Source organism: Aphis gossypii, chromosome 2, assembly GCF_020184175.1.
Source record: "Aphis gossypii isolate Hap1 chromosome 2, ASM2018417v2, whole genome shotgun sequence".
Classification (NCBI taxonomy): Eukaryota; Metazoa; Arthropoda; class Insecta; order Hemiptera; family Aphididae; genus Aphis; species Aphis gossypii.
The window spans coordinates 57,315,884-57,343,167 of NC_065531.1; the positions used below are offsets into that span (position 1 = coordinate 57,315,884).

At 29.4% G+C, this 27,284-nt stretch overlaps 3 protein-coding genes across 3 annotated transcripts in view; 2 read left to right on the forward strand and 1 right to left on the reverse strand.

The window, feature by feature from the left end:
- LOC114119456 (uncharacterized) overlaps window positions 1–5,088 on the forward strand; it is a 72,297-nt gene extending 67,209 nt beyond the window's left edge. Inside the window, exon 3 of the mRNA XM_050199356.1 lies at window positions 2,137–5,088. Coding sequence (XP_050055313.1) covers window positions 2,137–2,919 — 783 coding nt within the window. The 3' untranslated portion in view covers window positions 2,920–5,088. The remainder of the gene's footprint in view (window positions 1–2,136) is intronic.
- LOC114119454 (NADH dehydrogenase [ubiquinone] 1 alpha subcomplex subunit 13) overlaps window positions 1–27,284 on the forward strand; it is a 189,456-nt gene that overhangs the window by 91,628 nt on the left and 70,544 nt on the right. The gene's annotated exons all lie outside the window — the stretch shown is intronic.
- Window positions 15,224–27,284, reverse strand: part of LOC114119462 (rho guanine nucleotide exchange factor 17) — a 65,438-nt gene continuing 53,377 nt past the window's right edge. Inside the window, exons 5-20 of the mRNA XM_027981021.2 lie at window positions 24,921–24,998; window positions 24,746–24,850; window positions 24,559–24,675; window positions 24,361–24,453; window positions 22,826–23,139; window positions 22,252–22,343; window positions 21,329–21,551; window positions 20,909–21,000; window positions 20,315–20,570; window positions 20,114–20,218; window positions 19,470–19,682; window positions 18,629–18,696; window positions 18,407–18,555; window positions 17,633–17,807; window positions 17,283–17,453; window positions 15,224–16,785 (exon numbers count right to left, since the gene is read on the reverse strand). Of these exons, the coding sequence (XP_027836822.1) occupies window positions 16,553–16,785; window positions 17,283–17,453; window positions 17,633–17,807; window positions 18,407–18,555; window positions 18,629–18,696; window positions 19,470–19,682; window positions 20,114–20,218; window positions 20,315–20,570; window positions 20,909–21,000; window positions 21,329–21,551; window positions 22,252–22,343; window positions 22,826–23,139; window positions 24,361–24,453; window positions 24,559–24,675; window positions 24,746–24,850; window positions 24,921–24,998 (2,484 nt within the window). The 3' untranslated portion in view covers window positions 15,224–16,552. The remainder of the gene's footprint in view (window positions 16,786–17,282; window positions 17,454–17,632; window positions 17,808–18,406; window positions 18,556–18,628; window positions 18,697–19,469; window positions 19,683–20,113; window positions 20,219–20,314; window positions 20,571–20,908; window positions 21,001–21,328; window positions 21,552–22,251; window positions 22,344–22,825; window positions 23,140–24,360; window positions 24,454–24,558; window positions 24,676–24,745; window positions 24,851–24,920; window positions 24,999–27,284) is intronic.

Sequence of the window (27,284 nt, forward strand, 5' to 3'; positions counted from 1 at the left end):
TATTATTTTAGTTTTAATGATGTTAATTCCACATTCTCATCTATTTAATAAGTACCATTCGTTTCTGTCTGTTCCGTGGCTCTAATAAAAAAAGCAGTACTGTTTGAAGTACATGAAGATATTTTAATGTGTATTGCTTTTGCGCCCTCTTAAAAGGGATTAAATGTACTTCGTCTGTGTGTACATCCGATCACGACTTATTAAAATTAATGCAATAGGCAAAATATAACTATCTTATTTTCATAAAAAATAACATGACAAATACGATAATAAAACAGACCCGTTCTTTCTTTTTTTTTTCTTAAATGGATTATGGTGGATTTATATCGATATGTACGTAGAACATAATATTATAACGGACATGTGTACAAAAATACGAACAGACGATATTTTTATGATTTATTTTGTCGAAGACATGTATGACGTACAGAATCTTGTAAACGGGATACCGGATTCTGTGTCTATATATACCTGTATAGGTTTATTCAAAGAAATAAAGAATACTCGTATATAGTCGCATGCAATAATGTGAACGAAATTAATACCGAACGCAATGCATTGCTGAGACACTTGAGTTGTGTACGTACGTGTAAGTGGGCAGTGGTACGAAATTTACCAAACCCGTTTCGAATTTGAGACAGCGTCGCGTATACCTATATACACACTACTTAAATGGTTCGTGTGGAAAAATTCTACTAGGTTGCTTAATTTCACGCACGAACTATGTTCGACAATTTTTATTTTTTTTTTCGATAACAAACCTTTTAAAAATAAGCACAGATAACGTTTTACTGTTTAATGTATAACATATTATAATAATGTATTACTAAAAAAATGACAAATATTTAAATATTGCGTTTATCATCGTATGTGTCCATTATTATACATAAAGGTAATATTTTAATTTGAAGAAAATATTTAAAAAGCAATTTTACACGTATAATTAGTACGTATATACTTTTTTATCTATAAGACTCCGTTGGTCATAATTTGCATATATGTTTAGCTCTTTAAAATGCGATTAATCTATCTGTACAAGTATTTAAATTGTTTTCGAACAAAAATTTAAAGTAGACTGTTAAATTAATACATGTCCATCTTTACTTTTCAATTCATTCAAAAAATAATTTTTCAAAGTATAGGTATAAGAGTATATTTTTAATTGTTATTAAGTTCATACCCAATTATACCGAAAACACGTACCACTAGGCTTATACACATAATATGCTGAGATTTCCTTTAAAGCGATGGTTATTTAGCTCTAGTTCAATTATTTTTCTTAATTTAACATTTCAAAAAAAAAAAAAAAATAAGAAACACGCAATATCATACAATCAATTGATTCCGTTCAAGAGTATAAAAAATAATAACCAGAAAATTACTAAGGGGGAAGGAAATTTAATCTCTGTACCACCCTTACTAATTCTGAGTCGTAAACGAAATGGACATTCTTTTCAAAAAAATGTCAGAGAAGCTTTGTGGAGAAATAATAAGGAATAACGTATACTGCTGTCCCGATTTAGGAATTTATATCGACCGAAAACTACATTTTCGTTTAGTTTATCATCCTACCAATGGACTGTTTAATGTATTTTTTTCAATTATTGTGTTTAATGCCTAGGGAATTCTTCGCAAGCTTTTCGGGGGAGGACTTTTGAATAAGATTGGCCAGAAAATATGGAATTTAAATTCTTTAACGATTTGATATCCACTGCCCGAAGAAGGTGTCTATTGTACAATATAGTACAAAAACGGCCTCTACGGTTTACCGTTCTATAAAAAAGTTAAACAGGAATATATTTTGTCGTCTTTTCACATTTAACTGTTTAAGCATCAAATAATAATAAAAGTTTAATTTTCGCAGGATAGAAAATCTATATCTAGAACTGATTTTTTCGTTTCGATTTTTCCACAATTATTTTAAAATAACGCGTTCGGAGTGTTGATTTTAAAAAAGTATTCATTTAACTGTTTCACGATTGTCATAATAATTTAAAATACAAAATATTTTGATTTTCTAAAAATTTATACAAAAACGCCTACGCGTAGTACCTAACTGGTTTATATAATGTGTACTCTCAACGGTTAATTTTTATACGACTGTTATGATAACTTTTTTTGTCTTGTCTGTTGCAGAAAGATTTCGAGGACGAATGCGTGTTCAACGAGATGATCGAACAAAACCATTACAACACGTACTCGTCGGTCAAGTACACGAACGACCGACGAACCCTTTACCTGGCGCTCAACAAGCGGGGCACGCCGCGCAAGGTGCAAATAAAGGCGGACGCGCCGCTCGGCAAGCTGTCCACGTACACGCGAGTGCTGACACAACCGGTGCCCGCGGAACGGGTGGAACGTCTGTTGGCCAACCGGCAGTCAGCCGAGTGGCCGGCGTCCATACCGCACGCGCACCGGCACCAACACGCGTGTCCGCCGCACGTGGGGCTACCGCACGCCACTGCCAAGCACCGCAAAGGCCGTAATAAATGCCAAGGCAAAGGCGGCGGCGGCGGTGGTGGCCGGAAGAAGAACAAGGACGACGGGAACGGCAGGGACAGCGGCAGTAGAGAGGACGAAGACTGCGGGGTCGGAGGAGGAAACAAGAATAAGAAGAACAACCCGCGGTGTGGCGACGGCGACGAGATCAATCACCGGAAGGTGGACGCTGCCGGACGGAAAAAGAAATCGAAAAAACCCACGACCGGCGGCGGTAAAGGCGGCAAAGGCGACAAACCGCAACGGCAACACGGCGCAAAAGCCGGTAAAAAATCGGAAACGGAAACTCCGCCGCCGCCGCCGCCGGAACCCGCGGACGGTGGTGGCGGCGCAGGCGACGTCGACGACGACGACGACGACGAAGCGGCAGCGGCGGCCACGGCACCGACAGACGAGTTCCTACATTTTAACGACAATTAACCGTAACGATAGCATATTATAATAATATTAATAATAACGATATACATAAAATTATTGTATTATGCGCACTTATATATTGTTATTACTATTATTGTCATATACATATTACATTTATATACAAATATACAGTACTGCTTTTCTTATATATATATTATTATATAATAATAATTATCATTCTTTTTATATTATTATTATTATTGATGTGTCGTAATAGATCGGTTTTTCACGAGTGGCCCCGTTGACCACGAAAAAAATCCACACCGACCTACCAATAATATTATATATATATATATTACAATCATATGCCTATAATTAGCTACTACATACTCATTTTATTCAAAACCGCTTAGGTGTTATTTTATTAGTGTTACGCAATATAATACCTATCCTCTTGTACGCGCGTGCACGCCATCATTATACATTTTTTTTTTTTTTTATCGTAATATTAAAAGTACACATAAATAATAATAATATTATATATTATGATAGCTGTAAGCTTATACCTATTGATTATTAAGTACTCGCCGAAAATATTACAATTTTATCCATAAAATCTGCCCACGAGGCCGCCGCCGCTTACGAGTGCTTATACCTACTATATTTCCCGAGTCTGAAAGTCTATCCACATAGTTCCCTCCGTCGCGCCCACTCGGGATATTTTAAAAGTTATCGCAATAAACTTTTTTTTTTCGTATACTTCGCAGCAACCCACCCCACCCATCGGTATTCAGTGAACGTTCAGTATTCTTCGGTATAAAATTTATGTAGTATATAATACGCGTCATTGGGTATATATATTGTCATTCGTCGTTGTGTATTCCCGTGGATTTCTCGAAATGTGCCATTTTTAAATAATAACAAAACGATGAAAAAAAAAAAATGTTAAATCTGTTTATTAATTTTGTACTTTCCTGATATTTTTTTTTTTTTTATAATAACGTTATATACGTCGTGTCTTATTATTAGTTATTCTGAATGATATACAGCACTGCACGGTAAAAATATATATAGACGAAAAACTTGTCCGGCTCTATCAAATGTAGGTATTGTGCTAAAGAATACGCATGTGTATTAGAACGCGAACATATTAACGTGTGTTTAGACAATATAAAAATTTGTTTACATTCCAAATTTCGAATAATATAAAATGTACGTGACAAACGAGCACTGTTTTAAATCGTCGCGACCTTATGTTTATTATTATTTTTAATAATAACAATATACATACATATATATATATTCATACCAGTCCGATTAACGGCGAATATTTTATTATAATATACCAAAGTTAGTCCCTCGCCGAATCTAAAATACCAATTCGTGAAATCTCGCGTGCTTAAAAAACGCAACAATGTTTTTTGTAAAAATAAAAAATACATTTTTATACCAAATAAGTTTATATATTTTAGTTTTCCTATGTTGTACAAATTTATATTAAAGTGTCAATTTTTTTCAATTTGTAATTTTTAAATGTGCCTGACTAGTTTTATTTAATACGTACATTAGCACTATATGATATATACTATATATAATTATTTATTTACTGTCCGTACGCGGTGATTTAAAATTTTCCCATAACAATTTTAATAAATATTAAGCAAAAAATATGATTTTTTTTTCCTAAAAAGTAAAATATAATAGTGATTTTTGTACTCTATGTCTGTTAAATATTATACAGAGAAAAACACCTAGTCAATATTCGTTAAATAAGTGTTTAGATCATTGGAGAGAAGTATATAATGTAATATATATACGTAAATGAAAAAATAAAATATTCTGAGTTTTTTATTGTTTTGTTTTAACTTATTTATATTTTTAACGTAAAAATCGTACGTACCTCTTTCCGGTGATCGTGGAACTAGTGTGTTTATTACTTAAGTATTAATTCTGAAAGCGGCTCGCGTTAGTGCTGTGTCCACCGTATTATATATTTGTACTAAATAATATTATGTCTATATCACTATTACCTGTATAAGTATAATGCGTATACTTATATTATAGTCCATCATTATTTATTTATACTATAATACCATTTTTATGTTTCCTGAAATGATTGTTTGTTTTAGTTTGATATTGTAACCATATTGTATGACAATATTAATGTTGTGACCAAAAACGAAAAAAAAATCAAACCGTTCAAAATATATAACATTAAAGTACCTAATATCATTATGATTTCATTTTATTGTAAATAAATGTCAGTATTTTTAAATGTTCCAAAACTATGTTTATTCAACGCATAATAATTATTACGTTTAAGTATACTGTACGTGTGGTTTATTTAATACTATACAACATGCACACGTGATATAATATATTATGTCATGGTGCTGTTACCTACTCAGAACTGTCTTCTGCTAATGGAATTTATTATATATATGCGGAATGAACATTTTGTCCTCGTGACAATTATTACGAGAAAAAATAAAACATCTTTCAGCTCATAACAGTGATTTAATATTGAAACGCTGCAGATACTCCAGCAAAGCGCCGAAAAGTATTGCATAATGTATCACAATAAATAACAGAGAATCACCATTATACGCGTGTAGATATGACGACCATAAATATGTTATGTTTTATTATATTTTCGTGTTTGATTTAAACGTCTATTATACTTATGTTTACAGAGGTTAGAACGCAATAGCAGACAGTTGTTTGCAGTCCCCTCCGCGCGCTCGCGCTTTGCGTCTTTACGCGTTACGTCTCAGCGGTGATCATTAAATTTAGAACTGCCTTAAAATTAGATGATTAGTACAATTTTCTGTCATTTAATAATAATTTTTATGGGTTTTTTTTTTTTTACTTCCACACTTCATTCTGGCTTTAGACAAGTCGCGTAATAAAAATATCTACTGGCGCGTTAAAAAGTTTTTAATTAATTCGTGTGTAGGTAGGTATACAATACGCACACACACACACAGACACTGCATTACTTGGTTATATTTTTAAATATGTTAACGTTTAATATTATCTTTATTGTTGTCATTTTTCAGTTTCGATTGATGACGATATTTAGGTATAATAAATTATAAAAGATACCAAATTGTATTTGAAAGTCAATATAGAATAAATCAAATTTTTTTTAGTAATAATGGTGTAAGCAAGGCACACTAAGCCCGTGGAAATGTTATTAAATGTCAATATATATACGAGTATACCTAACTAGTAAGTATAATAAGATATTATGTCTGAATCGGCTTTATTTTTTCTTTAAGTTGTTCATTTTAAATAGTTTGTTTTTTATTATTATTTACTCATTTGTAATTATTTTTAAACTCTAATCCTCGCCAAAATTTAAAATTTGTATCAACTTTGTATGTTGCTTCATCGACAATTTAAATAAGAGTAAAACTTAACCAGAATTTAGTATAAATTAAGATGGTAATTATATTTCAAAAATATTAGTTAATACCAGACAAGTCAGCTTTTTAACTATTTCGATAATTTTTAGTATGTAGAATTTTAAATTTTTAATGTGATAAACAATTCAAAATTGCTGGCATGTTAAAACTATTGTTTATATAAATCATCTAAATAGTGTGGACAAAATGTACTCAAATGATAAATGCTGTTGAAGATAAGTGTAAGTGTGTAACTTGTACATGTAGTGGAACAACAATAAAGTTACGCGTATTGTTGTTTAATTGTGTAAAATATGGTCAACTACTATAGCTAAGAAAGAACTAACCCAATTAGTTGTTGATTGGTGGGTAGCAAAAGTTATATAAGACCCTTTATAGTTTGAAATGTTGCAACATTTAGTTTTAAAAAGTTAAGCGTTTTGTAGTAAACAATGTTATCAATCATCCGGATGGTTAATTGTGTTTTTATCATCTCTATCTTATCGTTTAACGGTTACAGTCTTAAATCACTTCGATAACTCCTTTATGTTGTGTAATTTTATTGATATTCTACTGATCTATATTATATTTAAATAATCACAATATAGTTTTAAATGCAAATAAGAAAATTGTTGAAAATTAATTGGATTTGGACGTAAGTAGTATAGTGCATATTAAGTACATTTATCGATTACAATAAAGCAATTTAAGAGACACGAGAGCGGAAAGGGGCCGATTGTGGTCATTATGCACCCTAAAAGGTGAGAATTTAAATAGGATACAATTTTCTAATGGCGACTAAACAATTTATTTGGCGATTTCGTATTGTTATATATTTACCTATACTACATTCAAGTTTAGAACCGACCCGTGCGTCGACCAGTTTTGTAGGTGGTGCGTAGGTCACGTACTCAACTGTTTCCTCTGTTAAATCAACCGTCGGCAATGTGAACGATATCACGCCTATGTGCAAAAGCCGGAAACCCGGATCGCTTATAAACTTGAAAGGCGTATATGAATATAATAATATTATGTTAGACACACGTCACACACATACTGCTCTAAAACGATAAACGTAAAACGATTTTCTTTGATTCTTCGAAAACTCACAGAGAATATTATACAGAATAGGTACTTAAATATTGTTGTAACATAATTCTTAAAAGCCAGTAACAAAATATACAGGACACAATAATACGCATAGGTGCCTAGGACGTATTTAATGAGCACCGCTGTAGAATTTGTTTTTTATTTCGTTCGTCTTCCGGTGAGACAATCGTACCTGACGTTGTGGCGCGTCCGTTTTAAAAATAGACGTCTGCCGCCCGGCTGTTGGCGACCCGAGTGCAGTTTTCAAAGCAACCCCCGCCCCCGCCCGGCCACCGTTTCACCGTCCGTACTTAAACGGTCGGTGACAATGCACTCGACCGAACGCGTTTCGTCGTCGTAAATAGTATTCGACGCGATCACTGCAGTTTTGGCACGTGCGCACATCACGGTCGGCGCCGGGTTATCGCATCGCAGAAAATATAGCCATATAGGCACGACATTGAAGGACTACCGCAACACGATTTTTCGAAATCGAATCGTTTTCGACTATACCAGAAGCAAAACCGAATCGACGTCGGCGTCGTTTTCATATTTTTTTAGTTTTAACGGTTTGTCACAAGACGTTTTTTTTTTATCACCGTCGATGCGTACCACCCCGTAGACCAAAGCACAAGTGCACTACGGTTACATCACTTTGTATATAATACTACTCAACTACTATTACTATACTAATGCTATCACCAACATCAATACATTTACAGCGTATTACTCTGCTACTATGCTCTGTACTCGATACTCTACGGTACACGTTTTAACGTTATAATATTATGTTCTATAATAATAATAGCCAATAGGTATTTGACTCGTTATCGAAACGTTGCGATTTTTTTCATTTTTTCATTTTATTTTTTTTCTTTATCACTTCTTTGACAGTATTTAGACAAATTCCATACTATTACAATTTAAATAACTCGCGTGGGTAATATAATAATAATAATAATTATCCCCCATGACTCCACACAATTAAAAACCTAATTGAATAAAAACACGTCGTATTGATACGATGTCTAATTTTTTTTGTTTTTTTTTTTATCTAATTTAGGTACAATTATTAAGGCAATGAAATTTACATAACGTACAATATACATAATATACTGGAATTTAGTATATTTTTGGTATAATCTATATCACGTGGTATGATACTGACATACTAGTAGTAAACATAAAAATAACTTTTGATTTCGGAATGACCGATAATTGGTCAGTCAATGAGTGAACTATACAATGGATAATAAGGTTTAATTGGGATATTGACCGATAAGTTATTGCAGTATATCAGTACTTACTCATGTTTTAACTGTAGTAAAGTTGAAATTTCATCTATAGTTAACATGACTCTATTTAAAGTGGTTTTGGGTGAAGATTATAAATTATTTTAGGGTGGTTATAAATCGTACAATGTAATTTCAGTAATGTTACAGTTGTCTTCAAGTCGAACTTTCGTAATAACATACTGTAGTGGAATCATCATGGCATCACTGAATAAACTTTGTTTTAAAGAATTTTGGGTTGCTTATAAATTTATAAGTGATTATTTATGCTTTAATTTTTTGTATCAAATATTTTTCAAAATAATCGGAAAAAAATGTAAATTTTTACGTAAAAACGATAAATTCACCAATAATATTAAAACTATCATTTTATTTATTATTAAGTATAATAATTTTCAAATAAATTATCTCTTTTTTCTTCTTCTTTTTTGCTTTATCTAAAAACTGGAAAATGTTGTACAAGGTCCTCTAAGTTGTTATAAGTGGAATTACGAAATATACAAAATAATATTTTACGAGCATTTTGAAATTTTAATTATTACAAAAATCACAAACTTTTTTTACTATTTTGCAAAGTTTCAAAAATATTATAAAAGAACAGGACTTTTTTATGTACCCATTTTGTGACGAAGCCATTTAACTTTTAACTTTTTGCATTCTTTTTCACAGAATTGTTCCAAATACCTTCTTAAGTGTCACCATGTCGTCCGATTTTTAAAATTTTGATTTTAAAGGGTTGAAATCTGTAAAAATAAATTTATAAGAAAAAAATAATAAATAAATAAAATAGGTCAGGTTGTTATACTAACTATATAAAAAAAAAATTAAAATAAAATAAGTCAGATTGAAGAGAGAAAGATTCTCACGGGTAACGCCAAGCGGAATGATTATAATATAACCTGACTAACGCACTGACTGATAAACGTAGAAACAATGATAAATTAATATAAAACAATGATAATAACAATGATAGATCGAGACTTGCAATTTTCACGGTAAATTCTTACCACAAATTTAGTGTGCAATAAGAAAGCATTTTACAAAATTCCCATTTTTAAGTGTTGCTAGCAAAATTTTTTTAGATTCAAAATAGTCAATGAAAATGTCTAAATTTTGAAGACCGTTAAACCGAATATTAAAAAAAAAGTTAATTAAAATTCGAATCATATTATATAATTAGTATTTTTAACGGGAAACGAAGTGAATGTGGCTAGTATTTTATATAACCAATGACAATTTCAAAAAATTGATTTAAATATTATACATATAGGTACTAACGTACTGCTATAATAATTAAATATTAATAATATAGGTAATACATTTAATATTTTAGGCAAAAGTGTATTCAATGTATTCAATCTGTCATATTATTATTGTAGTAAAATTAATAATTTCTATAATATTGTGGTATAAATATACTTAGTTCTCGTTAAATAGCTGAAAGACAGTTCTCATTCAGAATCGTTTTATATGCAATGAATCACTGTACATCGCAAGTATATACATTCATACAATATTGTTCAGTAGAGCGACTTTATTATTATTATTTCCAATACTAACCATTTTATTTATTTATTTTAATTTTTAAGCACCCGCCACCCCCTCATAGTTGAGGGACAATTAATTCTAATCATTTTCCATTCAAGTTAATTTTTAATTTATAAGTAACCTTCTTATCTTATCATTAATTTAATATGATTTTGTATAAATCGCAAATACATTTCATACATAAAAAAAATCTTTAAATCGTTTGGTGCATATAACGTTATTATTATCATTATACAAATTATAATAAAATAAAATTATTATTTACTATTATAGATACTCTATGTTTTTAATTGTAATTAAGTAATTGATAATTGCATTATATAAAAATTATAAACTTGTGTATATTTTCCCTCTGTAATAGATTTTAGTTAAAATCGAATTACCTATTTTTTTATACTGAAGTTTACAGTAAAATAAGGCCTTAATGATGGAGATTCACATGCTTCCAGTGTCACATAGTACGTTCTTTTTTCATTAATTTTAAATTATTGAATCAGTAAAAAATCCAAAATAGGTATTGAAATAATATTTCAATTATTTGCATCAGTGTTGTATGCTAGTTTGGTAGTAATGTTTGTATATAATATGTGAAAAACCGACAGCGACTTGTAGCTACGTTTCTAGTTCATCAAGCTCGTAGGTATATTATCACAGACGGTAATTTGGAGTCACGGCACACTCTCCAAAATGTTTTAAGATTTTTTCTTAGAAATATTATAACCTTAATGCCTTTGTAGATTTAAAATTAATCAACAAGGAACTAAACTGTTGATACCTATATATTATACAGTATAATATGTAGGTACTTATTTTTAAGCTCATAAAATTATGAAATGCATATTTAGTGAGATAAATTAGTACAGCTTGCAGTTTGAGATTTAATAGTTAGAATATACGTACTTTGACACAACTGACCTAATTTCTCGATTCAAAATAAAAACCGTGTGTGCAATGTGCATGTTTCCCAAATAAATTAAAAATGATATGTGCGTACATTATCACGTAGTATGTAAATGGTGCAATATCAAAAATGATTAAAACGTATGCCAACCTATCTAATTGAAATATGATTCATAAGATCATACATGAAATTCGGCAGTTGAACTTGATAATAATTGATAACATAGAATAATAATAGTATAATTCAAATTAAATTATTATCTAATCTATCACGTTTATAGATCTGACTTTACATGAAGCACTTCAGTCCATTTTAGATTGTGAGCGGAGCCATGAATGTATTAATTTATTTGTGTTTTTATGTATGTGTATATGTGTGGATGAGTTATTGATAAAATGCTTCAAGTTTAAAAAATGGTAATCATTTTGGTTATCACACTACATAACAAATTTTACTTTAGAAAGGTCAAACATAAAAATTTAAATAATTATTTCTCCTCAAATATATACGTTTTTTTGTATTTTTAAAAAAGATAACAATATATACTTGAAATTTTCACAAAATATTTATACTATCATTTTCATTATATGATAACATTTTGAAATTCTTTAACATTTTTTGAGTTATTTATAGGCATGATAAATTTTCTATTTTTTTTCTATAATTAATTAATATAAAATATTATTTATTGTATTAAAATTGAATACAAGATTTCATAAAAGTTATTTTATAACTGTATGAAAAATTAACAAAATTTGTCTAATTCATAGAAAATTGTCTTTATATAACATCTAAGTTTTGTAAATCTAATATAATAAGTTCCTGGTTCCCTAACACTATTCATGGTATGTGGGTTCTACTTTCTAGTTTTGAGCATATTGTGCCTATCTATTGCATGAGATTTTTCAATTAACATTTTATAGATTATAAATGTATGGACATGGTTAACAAAGTCCAGTATAAGTCTATAACAAGAATGAAAATCAACAAATAGATTATAATATTTAAAAAATCTGTTTTACATAAAATTACCATAACAATTAATAATATTATCAATTAAATTATATTATGTTTATTATTTTTGATCTTTATGTATAGTTGTATAAATATTACCCTTTTGACATATATAATATAAATAAAAAAAAATCCTAAAAACTACCGGAATTGTTGAGCGATGGGTGGGTGGGTATAAATTACCTATTTCCTAGAAAACCAGTTTGATGCCTACCTATTAACATCACTATAATTTAACTCGTGAAACTGTTGACCATCAACATCGACAAAAAAAATTGATAAGTATCGTACATAACAGATGGTTCAATTTCAATGAATAAAAATCACTTGATAGAAAACCGTGTAATTTTTCAGCTGAACTATCATTTATTTCTGAACAGTTTGACGAGGAGCATACCACATCCATAATTAGAGGCATATAGTTTTTAATCAACTTGATGAGTGTAGTTACAATTTACAATATAATGTATAAAGTGATGGCCTTTAGTGGCAGTGATTACATCAGTAGTAAAAATTACACAGGATCTTAGAAAAATAAATTATTAACATTAAGACCCGATTTCTTTGTTATTGTCGAAAATTATTATTCTTAAAGTATTAATTTATTTTTTTATTTATATTATTATATTTAATTTTCAATTAGTTCATTATTTTATATTACTTGTTTGATATTCGATAAATAAAATAATCGAGCGTAATGATTTATCCGAATTTTCGATGAACAGGTGCACGTGGTTGTGAGTGTTTGAAATTCAAATTATGACGATTTGAATATTCAAATGTAAAATAACGATTTCTCTTCACACGATTTTTTTGTAATTTAGAAAATATCAACAGTAGAAACTTAAGGCATTTCACTACCTATTATTTTGATAATAGTTTATTATACACAATGCAATTTTTAAAATATTTAGACTTATGCTAAGCTATTTTTATAGCACTAATCTATTAGCTCCATTCTACGGGACATCGGTATATTGTCTTAACAATGATTAACACCGAATAACAATATAATATTTATGATATAATATAATAACTATTATTGTACGTTTTGTGCTGAATTTTTGACAAAAGTTAGTTCAATAAACCGTATTACTAATAAAAAAATAAATGACTAACAAGTAAGTACTAAATATTTATATAAATACATATTCTTAGAAATAGACTCTGAATTCACAATTGTTTTATTATGAAAGTAGTAACATTATAGGCATATTAGTCCACATTTTCGACAATAATGTTTAGGTAGTGTAGTATAGGTATAGGTACTATGAAACATTATTATTTTCATTAAATTACACTATTCTGTATAATATAATATACAAGTGTACTAAAAATAACTATTAAAGTAATAGTGCATAATTTAATATTAAAAATGTGTACAGTACTTAATAATTTCTTTTAGGATGGACTATTGACCAGTGAAATATAAAATGTAATACGCATAGTATTCAAGTTTGTGATGTGTCGAAATCCAATTTACAGTTAACGGGTTATTAAAAAAATATATATTGATAAATGATAATAAATAATAAGTGGCGTTACTTAATTATTACTTCTCCAATAGTGGACCAGCAAAGAATTGAAACTTAGTCCAACAATCATTTAGGTAAGTAAATACAATCTTAAGAAGAAAGAAATTAGACATAAAACTCTTTTGCTTTTTTCATTTTTTTTTTTTTACATTAGAATTGAGCCTGGGCCCTAGAGTCACTAATATATTGTTTCATATTCATATTACCCATAAAATTGATCATATCGTATAGATTACATTATAGATTATCGTCAGTTATGCTTATTGCGCTAATTTGTACAAACTGTTTATTTAAATTATAGTATTATGTGAGTATTTCAATACGTCATTATCATTATCATTAATCATTATAATTGTGTAACAAATACAAAACAAATTCAACTGTAATCAATGTAATTTAAACATTATATTATAAAATATTTGTACCTATAACTATATTTACCTTATTAATGATCTATAACCTTGTAGGTGATATTCTAGAATGTAAGAGAAGATCCATAAGTAGTTCCATACTAAACTTATTCAACAAATATTTGTAGATATTATTTGTGTTTCAAATTTATGAAAAACAATTTATCAACTTTGAATAATTCAGTACTTCTGTTAATACATAATTCGTGTTGCACCATTGTGCTTCACTTGTGAACACAATAATATCTATAACAAACCAGATTCATGTATATACTTTATATTTACTTATGAAATATTACAATTCAAATAACTTATAACTTATTATTATTATTATTAATCCTATAGGACTCGATTGAATAGATAAAATATAGTTGTGAAAATTGATAGAATGTATATTATAGTAACGTTTAATAATACGTAGGTACCTATGTGTAGTTGATCGAGAGATATACCTACTCGTTATTTAAAATTTGAATACTATTTTTTGACATACCTAATCTAATATTTTTTTAGCCAATTGATATATTTTGTACAACTAAATGTTCAATTATAATCTTTTCAAATAGAACTGGTAAAGATAAACGAATATACGTTTCAATGATTGAATTTCATACGCTTGATAGTGAATTCACATTTAAAACAATTTATAATATATTACATTATTTTATTTTTATTTTATATTAAAGATAGTATTACAAATTTTTCCGATCTGTACCTACTTACATCGTAATTAAACGTTTAAAACGAGAAAATTGTCGATTTACAGTTATGTTTAAATGTCTTGTTAATTTGTATTAATATTTTTTTTCGTAAATAATTTTTTCCAGTACAAGGTTAAGAAAGACTACTAAAAAGTTTCTCGTGACAGTAGAGGATATCGAGCTTAGAAGTTAGAATGTACTTTTCTGAGGAATGTTTACGATTTTTATCGTAAGTGTAACTAACTACGAAATAAATATAAATAGATTATACAATTTAAACAATTTATGTTAGTAAGTCATCGAGTTTCATTCAAATTAATTTTCCAAATGTGATAATTCGACGTTACTTTCAAAAATAACACCTTAACATGTCACTATATCCATTTTGATTTAATTTCTTGAAACAAATGTTAACAATAATATATTTAATACTTGGACAATTAGGTGAGTAAATAGTTAGATACTGCAAATTTCAACATTTAATTCAAAATGTTTAATTATATTAATTTTATGTAATATTAATTAGGTATACAATAACAATTTGGTAACAAATAATTACATAATAATTTATAAGTCGTAATCGTAAGATTCAACTCTACTTGACATATAAAACAATAAAATATGTTTAATAAACAAAATAAAAATAAATTAGGTATCTATATTTTAGTTAATAATATAAATATTAAGTAAACGGGTTTCAGTACATAATTTAAAGTTAAAATATTAGGAATACTGTACCTGATACTCCTAAAGTAAATACATGTATTTCTCACTCGACAAAAATTAGCTAAAACTTAATTTAAACTGAAACTTATATCGTAAGTATATATTTATCACTAATAAAGTATAATTTATTTTTACAAAATATATGAATTTAGTAAAATTATTTTAACTTATTAATATTAATATTTTACTTTTCTTTAACAAAAATTGAAGCATACGACAATGGTGCACAGTAATAATAGTAATAATAAGTAGAATACGAAGGAGGATAGTGAAAATAAATGACAATAATAATGAGAATTTATAAATAACAAAATCTTAATATTTAAAACAATTAATAAATAAATTATAATTAATGAAAAACATGAAAAAATGCATCATAATTGCATGACGTGTGTAAGATATAATGCATATGGATATTGAGGAAATCATCATAATAATATTCACTCAAAACCTGGACAGGGAGTTGGGAGATTCGATGTAATAAAATATTAATGAATCTCTGTATAATATAATGTCACATTTTTTTAAGCATAAGAGCAAATATGATATTCTCGTGTAAGGACTAATGCAAGTCAGTGTAAGGTCCCAATGGATGGTTTAGGATAGACATGTACTTAAGTTACAGTATATATCTATACTAATAACTAATAATAGTAATATTACAATTATAGATTGAAGGTTAACATTGATAAATATTACATTGAACGTATCGTACTATAGTGACGCCGACTATAAATCTACAAAAATCGGACACACTGAACCGGTACACTATATAAACGAATTTGAACAAAGAACGAGTCCGTTCAGATTTATTAACTAATGACTCATCTACTAATCCAATATAGTCTAAAAGTTTAAGGTTCAAGTGCACTTATTAGAGTATTATATTTGGCGCCACAGCAGTACAGCTGTGCATAATGCTCACTCGTTATTATGCGATATCGAAGAAACGTGTTATTAACTAATGATCTATATAATATCGATGTGCGGAGGTGGTGGTCCATGATCGACCTTAAAACTGGAGATTAAAATGTATTTGAGAGCTGCGTCTCCTGCATCGGTTCTGGGTCCTGTCACACGTGCCATAGCAAAAGATGGTTAGTGGAGTCCTCGCGACCGGCCACTTCCGACGAAGCCGTCGATCGGAAATCTTCGTAACCGTCACCACCCGATATCAGTAAAAGTTTGCCGGACGAACTCATCTTTCTCTGGTTCAACGACTGTCGTCGCTGTTTGGAAAAGTTCTGTGGCAAATGACCGACCAGAGTCAGGAACCGGACGTGGCCCGTGTGACCATGTGGCACACCTGTGGAAAAAGTAGAGGTTTAGTATGTAAATTATAATTTATAAATATAGAAGAAATCATAATTTAGTTTACTTGCAATTTTTTAAAAATCATTTCAAACATTTTTCATAATTTAAAATTTAAAATATAGATTCTCATATAATATATTATGTTTTATTTATACAGCCATTTTTAATTTTTTTAAGCATTGGAATTCTTGGTTTTTTATACTACTGGTAACAAAACTTATGATGGTGAATATTTTACATAAATGTTCAACGATAAAATTAGTCAATTCTATGTACTTTTTTGTATCGACCATTTTCTATGAGCTTCCAAATTCTTTCCACTCCATTCCCTCCTAACCACAAACACATATAACTCCTCAGATACCATTGATACATGTTTAATAATGTTTTATACATAAGCCTAGATACAGCTAGTAGTATAGAAATAGACAGGAACAGGATCATTATCCTAACGTATAGTACGTGTTGAAGTTTACAGTGTTTACTAACCAATAGGAACAGGGAGTGTGACGAGTTTGGTAGTGTTTGCGACCACGGCTGGTATGGTCATGGTCAAGACGACGCCCGCGCTGGTGCCGATCCACAATAGGTCTTTGACCGCCAACAGCGACGTCACTCGAAGACATGCCGCTTTGTGTTGCCTTATGATATCGTCGCAGCCTGCAAAGAACAAACGATTAAAAAAACCAGAAATATTTTTTCGACGAATATTGACGTTCGTCGTCAACCTACATATAGTATTATTTTGCCGCTGTAAGACGGTCGTGGAACTATGTATCCACACGACCTCACGCTATCGGGAAACGGAGTGACACACATTATATTATATAGGTACTTACTAGACAACATTTTAGTGACGGCCGGCGCTGTGTTCACTTCAGCCAGAATTTCATACGTGACCGAGTGGACTAGCCGGAGCACGGCAGAGTTCTGCAGAGACAGCCACACGCCCATTCCCGACACGACCATGTTGGTGATCGATCGGTTCGAGTCGCCACCGATCACGAAAGAATGCTAAAAACGATAAACGGGTAAGTAATCGTTTCCATATAACATTACTGTACAGTGTACGCACACATGACACTGTAAATATATATATACATGGGTAATACCCATTATAAATATATATAATTGTCGTGCGATGTATAGGTATAGGTAATGGGCCAGATATTGACCAGCAGAGAGGTTGAGGTCTAAAATATAGTAGGTCGAGTCAGTGTTCACACGTATCGTCACACGTTACACTATAAAGTAGTGATATTAACCGATGACAGTGATGATGATGACTAGCGAAGTCCGATGAATAACATTTGTATGTGTCCATCAAAATGTATTTAAAATATACTCGGAACATATAATATAATGTTAAGAAATGAGAGTATTTTCACTTTTATACTAATATAATGTTTTGTTTTAATGCAAATATTAAACTAGTATAATTACTACATTTTAAAAATACTTTAAAAGTATTTAGCTGGATGCATTTATATACATAAATGTTTTGATCCAAATACTAGACCAAGTCTAACGCAGTTGCATTCTAAGTAGGTAATTTACGAGTTACTTAATAACTATTATTTTTTTGAATATACTTTGTCATATTTTTTGCTCACTTGAAATTGTAATGTGATCGTGTCGAATATCTTAACAGTATTGTGACATGAACACCAGAGCTTATCACCAACGGGCAACATTTTGGAAACCGGGATAGCAGCCGAACCAACATTTATGGTCACTGGATCCGATGTATTCCAACTACCGTCTGTAAGGTATAAGTGATTGAATTTATTTATTAAAACGTTGATACTTAATTATCGATCTAATGTTGTACTTACTTGTATCTGGGTAGTAGATACAAATATCACCATTTGCTAATGAAACGTAAACACGGTTGTTGAGATAACTATTAAACAGAAATAATTTTATTAAAATTTAAAACAGTTTAATATTATATCAAGATACTTATATTTTAGCATCATAATATTTGTTATCATTTATTAGTACTTATCTATCGCATTTATTAAAGCAACATCACTTTTCGAATATCTCATTAATCAAATTTTATCAGATTAATTAAAAATTATACATTTACTATAAAAATTTATTCCATATCATTCCAAATAGTTTTACTTTTTGACATCACTTAAAATAATATAATACTAGGTTTTTAAAGTGTTATAATTTAAAAATTTAGTTGAAACATTTTTCATTTTTAATCATTCCTAGTTCAATAACTGAAGATGTTTAGCAGTCATTCAGTAAAAACAGGGATAATTTTCGGTTTTTTTTTTTTTTTATTATTATTATTATTATTATTTATTAATGACAGCTAGCCGTAGAGCATCTTTTCAGTAATGTTGATCGTAGATTTAAAAATTGAAAATTTAAGAGTTCTCGCATGCATTTTCAAATTTAAATAATAATAAAGATAATGAAGGACATGACATTTAGGCCCCCTCTTTTCCATACATCAATATAATATTACCAGCAGAAAATGAACAACAAATACAAACGATCAAGTCCCTGTAAATTGTTTACTATCAGAGATATATAACTAGGAAACTGAAGTAATGATTTATCGAAAACTATGATGTGTATGTAATTACTATGATATTAAGTAACATTATATTATACAATTAATATTATTGATTTACTCTATCTTCGCTTAGCACTTACATGATACAATGTACCGCAGACCCGTGTTGAATTTTCACTTTATTCCGTTTTATTCGAATGTTATCCATCGAATTGTACACGTGTATGCATCCGTCTTCTGTACCTAACCACATGGTTGGCTCACCTTCGAAGTCAACAGGTTCCGTGGGGTACATTCCGTCGGGAACGCGATCGTGACCAGCGTCTTTGTCGTCATCTTCTTCACTCGATGAACTATGCGACAAACCAATATAAGTATACCGGAATTAATAATTGTTGTAGCAGTACCTACGACTTTGGATCAGTGTCAGGCTAAAAACATTTCCTTTTTATAGATAAAAAAAGCTGATCACTTAATATTGTTGTGCATCAGTCTTCCTCACGAACAAAAATATTATTTTCTTAAACTCCTTGAATTTTTTATACTTATTTTAAAGAATAAAATAAAAATTTTACTATTTTACTATTTTGTATTAAAAAAGAAAAGAAAATTAATACACGTATTTAAATATTTTAAATACTTATTTTCTGGTCTTTTCACAGTGACATATATAATATTATTTTAATTGTATACTTTTGTATTTTGAAATTGGCATAGCCTATATTTGCCTTTATGACTCTTGATCGAATTGCGTGATCATTTCTGATCACAAAACGTTCATTACCTGTCCAATTTGATGTCCGGCCCTGTCTGCTCAGCACAGTCTTCGACCGATATGCTAATCTCCGGGTTATTGGATTGATCGTCCTTATCGGCACTGTTGGCTTGACTGAAAAGTAGAGAAGAAAATTTAAAAATAATGTGAAATAATTATCAATACAGCACTACTCTTGAAATGCTATAGAACTGCTGATGGGTGACTTACTCGACGCGTTGTGGAGCTGGTATCGAGGTGACGCACAGTATGCGAGCATTGCATACGCCATTACACGAAGTGACCGTCGGTTCGGGATAAAGGCTCAACACGCACACTTGACCCACATAACCATCGCTGTTACAAACCCACACGTCCCTCTGGTTTAACGCTGGTGCCGCACACGTAAACTGCAAGCCAGCCCGGGTTTTTCGTATGGGTACCGGGCCGACGAAATCAGCATTCGGTCTCCGGTCCGTGGACAGAACTGAAATGCAGAAACGGTGAAAAATGTATTTAAAATCGCCATGATTAGCTTTTAAATACATTCAAAAGCAGCACTGTGTATAATGGGTAATAGCGAAAAGTGGTGTTTTGTATCTAACAAAGTTTTATCAGCAACCCTGAATTAGATCGATTGTACTAATTAGAATCGAATACCATGAATACCAAGTCTGTTTTGTAGTATCTTAACCGATATATAATAGTATTAAAGCTTTAAGGTTGTATGCATGCATTGAGTCGAGTTAGGGTTCTTAGTAAATAGTCTATATGGATACATCTGGTAATATTGTTGTATTACGCTTATTATTGATTGTGGCTTACCGAGTTTTTGTTTGGCCTCGTTAAAAGATTCTTCCCAGTTTGCTCGTTTTTCTGGTTTCGAAAACATTATTGACACGGTCTCAGTGCCATTTCTAAAAAAAAAAAATTGAGACATTAAAACTTTCATAGACTTGTATAATTCGATCTTTTTTCAAATCAAAAATTATTTTCTCTATTACAAACAATAGGTACAATAAGGTAAGGCACATATAGAACAACTTAATATAGGTATTTTTTACTTTTTATACTAACATTTTGATTGAATTATATAAATTTATTTATTAAAAATTAATTTAATACATTATTTAGGCTATTTAAAGATTTCATTAACAAAATATAAATAAAACAATCATTTTTCTATTCTGAAACTACCATTACACAATAAATGCGTACGATACGTCACCACAATATTATTTTTACCTGGTATGCAAGTTTAATTCAAGATAACATAGCTGAGTGTCGCTGGCTTGGCGTTCCGATAGTTGTTTGTTGAGTGCACCGAGCATGTCTTTAATTGACTCTTCCAGGTGACTGTGTGGACAATGTAACATAGAAACCATATCTGTCATTTGCGTCAGCGTGGACACATCTTCTGACAAATATTCCATCTCACGAAGCATGCGTCGTACGTTTTCATCTTTTACTGAAACATCATTAAGTATTTAATTATCTGTGTTAGATTCTGAGTGGATTAATCAATGTATTAATTTTACAATGATGTGTGTGTGTGTGGTGTATGTTTTTATTGTATCTGTTTAGAGTTAATTTTTTTTAGTAGAAAAAAATACTTTAGTTTTTGATTTTTTGAACGATTTTTGGTAGAAAATTTGATCTAGTAGATTTTAATCTAGAAAGGGGATAGTAATTCCAAGTATATTTTATAAAACAACTGGAAAAACAAAAAAATTTAAGGATGAACCAGAATTTTTAACGCAAAACTGGTATTTGACAAAACATTTGCTAGATCAGAAGTTTTGAAAATGTAATACAAAATTCATAATAAACCGAAAAGGAAAAAATGTAAAAGCGGATTTTTTTTTTAAAAAAAATGTAATTTTCAAGTTAAAATTTAGATGAATTAGAGTTATCAAGGTTCCACTGTACATTTATTATAATATACTGATATATATATATATATTGTATATAATATAATACATATCTTATTCAAAATATTGTTTGAACGTTTATGCAAAACTAGAAATCAAATAAACATTATAAGTTATAACGTAGTATACTTGTATAATAATCCCTATATAGAGATTATAATACACACTGATATTTTAAAGCTAAAAACGAATTTTTAAATTATTAAATGATACTATGGGAATAATGCAAATGTATACCTTTAACTATTTCAACATCATCCAATGGTATCTTCATAAGTAACTTGTATTTGTTTGCTTCTAAATTGCTCACAACGCTGTTTGGCGTAGTCCTGTAAAATGTCCAATAATAATATTTTACAGAATTCGTTTCACAACATCTATTATAAACGTCTCATACTGTTTTTCTTGGCTCATTAGCGTGTATTACATTAAAAAGCATGTAACATTTTAAAATTTAAAATCTTATTAAAAATGTTTTCGATAGTCTTCTATATTATTTGGTCGCGTGAACTTCGGTTATATTCGGTAAACTTTAAACGACCACATTTGTAAAATTAAACGTTCTCATTAAATGATTGTACTAACTAACATTAGACACGAGATATAATTGCACGAATATATACAAAAATTAAAGCTCTTGAAAAAAAAGTTATGAACCTAGCCTATATATTATATATGAAAATTTTCTTAAATATTTCTATAGAATCTGAATAAATTCAAGTTGTATTATAGTACACGACTGCAAAAGCAATTTAAAGATTTTTGCACCTTCAAGTCTATTTAACTTTAAACTTCACGGTTTGTCTCTTACGTGGATGGTTTGCGTATGGTTCCGCTTTTTCTTTTGATACTGGTAACGATCAGCAAGTCGGAGAACAAGAAAAGCGCTCGTTCTTTACGGTTCATCGACTGCCCGGAAACGATGGTCACCAAGTCATGTCTGAGGAATGTTCGATCAGTGGCCGCCAAATGTATGAGTCCGTCAATCAAAGACTCGATTTGCTCCAGTTCCATGTTGTCCTTTTCGGTGCAGTTAATTTTTACGGCCATTTCGTGCACCTGCTTTTGCGATTCGATTAAAGACTCGTGATCTGGATGCGTTGGTTCGGTGTGTTTCAGTAGTGTCTGAATAAATTAAAACAAAGAACCGGATCATTATAATTATGAATAGTTTACTATATGTCATTTTCAAGTCATATACAGCCAGAAATCTTAAACGTTATAATAGATTAAAAAAGAAAAATTTAATTAAACATCAATATATTTTGTTGATTTTAATAAATTAACAAAGTGATAAATAATCGACACGATCTGGCGGAAAAAAACTTTTATCGGTGAAATGACTACCGGTAACATTTTAGTAGTTAATTATAAATTAATACAAAATAAGTATAATATTTTATATATCGTGTTTTTATATATTGTTATTAGGTAAAATACTATACTTTGCTATTACTAATATAGTAGTTTGATTTAATTTTTTCCGAAAACATGACATATGAAAATATATTTTATACATAAAATCTATACTATACAAAAAAGTTTTTAAATCTCCATAAATCTCAATAATAGTTTTGAATTTTAACAAAACTATCATCATTATTCATCATTAAAATATGTAATTTTGACCAAATTTTAACTAAGAATACTTTATAAAATTATTAGACATTTTTAATTTAGATTCAACTTTCTATCCAAATCCACTCCCCAAGTTAAAACTTGAAAAGGATTTTAACTACTGATCATGTATACTGAATATATACATAAATATACACAAATCATTATAAAATTATAATAAATAATTAATTGCTCTACTCAGAATCTTAAAAAATAAAAAATTTTTAAGTTCAAATGTATTATGTGCATACGTATTTAAACAGTTTAAATGTATTATACAGAAAATATTTTAAGGATTTTTAGAAATAGGTACGTTTCATTAGTTGTCACCCAACTTAGAATTTCCAATAGAAAGTTTTATCATTATTTAGTAATAAACTTGTAACCACAGATTTGGAATACTTAACCTAATTTTCACACCAGGAAATTGATTTTCTTCCGGGCGTTATGTGGTACACCAGCACCCTTCATACAGGAAATTTCACTTTTTGATATTAAAACAGTACAATTTTTTTATCAACAAATTTGTACGTAGTTCTTAAAGTGCATATTTTAAACTTTTGAAAATTCAAAAGTACACTCTTTACAGTAATAATAATAATAACATACCTACATTATTTAAAAACCAAAATTGACCCATTTTGACTTTAAGTATTCAATTTTATATAATATGTATGATTTAATTAATAATTTAACTACCTAGTATTTATTCAATTGAAAAAAAATTACCTGTATAAGAAGTTCATATCTAGGTATTCGTTGAACAGGCATGATCAGAAGTGAATCTAATGCCAACTTTCCTTTATGTTCTCGAGCTGTAGACTATTAAAATAAAGAAAATTAAATTAAAATTTTTAAAATTTGATTCTCAAAAACTACTTTTTTTTTTTTAGTCGATAAACTCAATTTACAATTTTTTTTGCATACCTCTAAATATCTTGCAAATGCTGGTTTTGAATTACAAGTCGATTTGATAGCTTCTTTGGCTTGTTTCCAGTTATTTATGAACGATGTATATGAATCTATCACAGGCTTTTTCGAAAACTAAAAGGAAAAAAAATCATAAAAAATAAATTATATGTCAGTTATACTTCAAACAATTCACACTACAGACCATTTCTAATAAGATGTCACCGATTCTCTGATGTGCGTCCCAAATTTCGAGACGCTTATGTAGATCTTTTAGGAATTGTTCGTGCTCCATTAAAATGTCGGGTATCTAAGATCAGAGTACATTATTTTAATACGTTTTGATTACCATCATATGATAATGAAATAAATATATCTACCTGGTAAAATATCTCATCGACCACTGATGGTTCAATTAGTCCAGAGTTTTCGGCACTTTTCAAGGGCAGCAGGTATTTCTAAAACAATATTTATAGGTAAATCAACACAAATACTGTAATTTAACGCTATAATCTAAATGAAATTAATAACTGTAAATATTTGCAAAAATTATTTATATTACACGTTACAAGCTTAACACAAACTAGAAATTGTTATATTATAATAAAATTATGTATTTAAAAATATATTATGTTAGGTTAAAAACCATTGAAAGCATTTAAGGAAACTACACCAGGTACGGTTTTAAGTATACTAATTTCTTATTCACTGTTTTAACAATCTACCTACTACCTACTCTAAATTATGGTTGTATTTAATTTTGTGATTTTTTATCTCCATATACGTTATTCATTAATTTTATTATTTACCATAATGTATTGTCGTTCAAATATTAATAATATTATAATATGGATTCAAAGTTTTAATTTTATTAAAAAAAAAAGTTTTCTCAACAAAAGTATTTTTTTATTTTTTTTTAAACCAATTCGTTTACGTATTTATGGACGTATTTGATTACTTTTTATAGACACATTTGACATGGTAGTTTAAAATAGTTAACGTAATAGTTACACACATGGATGTTAAATTTCAATTTTACAGATACAGGTCAAGTTCAACATTAGGACCATTATAAACCATTAATGTCTGCCAAAGGAGATAAATCAAGATTTAGCCTGTGAAGAACACTTTAAAAAATAGACGAAGATTCAATACGACCCTTCCGACCCTTCAGTAATTACAAAACTGTCAAACACATTATCAGGAATATAACGCTTACAAGATTTAAGATTTCCATAACGTATAGCAAATATTTTCAAGCAGAAATAATTAAAGTACTAATTTTAATGAATTTAACATATCGTCTTAGACAATCATTAATTACAATGTTGATCACGGTCCAGACGATCTAATGAGACATTGAGACAAGATCAGTAAAGGATTGTGTTATATAAATATATTATTAAATGTAAAATGATTGTTATAAAATGGATATGACTGATTTGCAAGAAGATTTTAGTCATACGAAACGATAAGATCAATGCAAAGAATGAATGAACAGTGTACGTAGTACGCAGTTTAAATATTTTTAAAATCATTATTTATTACCATCATAGTAACTTTTTTTACAAATTTAAGTAAGTTAATAAAACGGTTTAAAATTTAGACCATTGTTAGTTTACTATTAATTACATAGGCAATAGACCTGATTTTTCAACCAATAAATAATCACCGTTACATTTGCGCTCTAAGCTGTTATTATCGCAGACTATAAGTGATCGAAATATTTATAATAAAAATCGTGCAGCGTTGCCAAAATATTGATACTCAAACAATGCATTTTATTTTTACGTTGTACTAACGACTAGTATGGAAATCTTTCAATATCTACATAATATTATGTAACGTATAAACACAATGAGAGTCAATAATAGCACCAGCTGGTTATAAGATGTATATAGATATCCATACACAATAATGTATGTGTATTGAATTTGCGTCTAAGGCTTGTCTCGGATTTATGAAACGAAATACTATGTATAATTATCATTAGTTGAGATTTACAAACAATCTACCTATAGGTGCATTCGATTTAATTAGTTTCACAGATATATTAAATAACAAGTTAACACGTCAAGAAGCCTGTACAATATTTAACAAGTTGTGCTGTTTTCACGACTAACTATAGGTTTTGCTGAAAGACGTAAAGATAACACTCATCGCTAAAATATAATAATATAGTAGATTAATGATGGATGTGATGTTAGGTTATCTATGGAATCTAGATTTTTATACAACATTAAATATAAAATTATATTAAACAATAAACAGACCCGATACCATAGCCAAGAAAAAACGTTAGGAATACGACGCAAAAAAAAAAATTGATGCGAATCAAGTGAAAAAAGACACTATGGTTGTGGTTTCATTATGTGTGTGTGTGTATGTGCAATACAATGTATGGAGTATCGGAAAAGAAACCCGGACCTATATACACTGCGTTGAACAAAATCTGACCGCGATATACACTTGAAATTAACATTTTCGTATATAATATCATAATGTTATTTAATGCTATTGTGCTTAAAATTATGATGAAATTAATATACAGGGTGATCAATTGAACACGAAATGTGTTATTATTTTTTCAGCAAAGTTGAAGTTTTATTTTATTTTAGTAACAAGAAATTATTTTCGTACAATTTTCAGTATTTATAGCACAAATATATTTTGGCAAAGAAATCGAATTCATATCATGAATATTGTTCATTTGGATATTCAGTAAACAGCATCAAATAATTTTA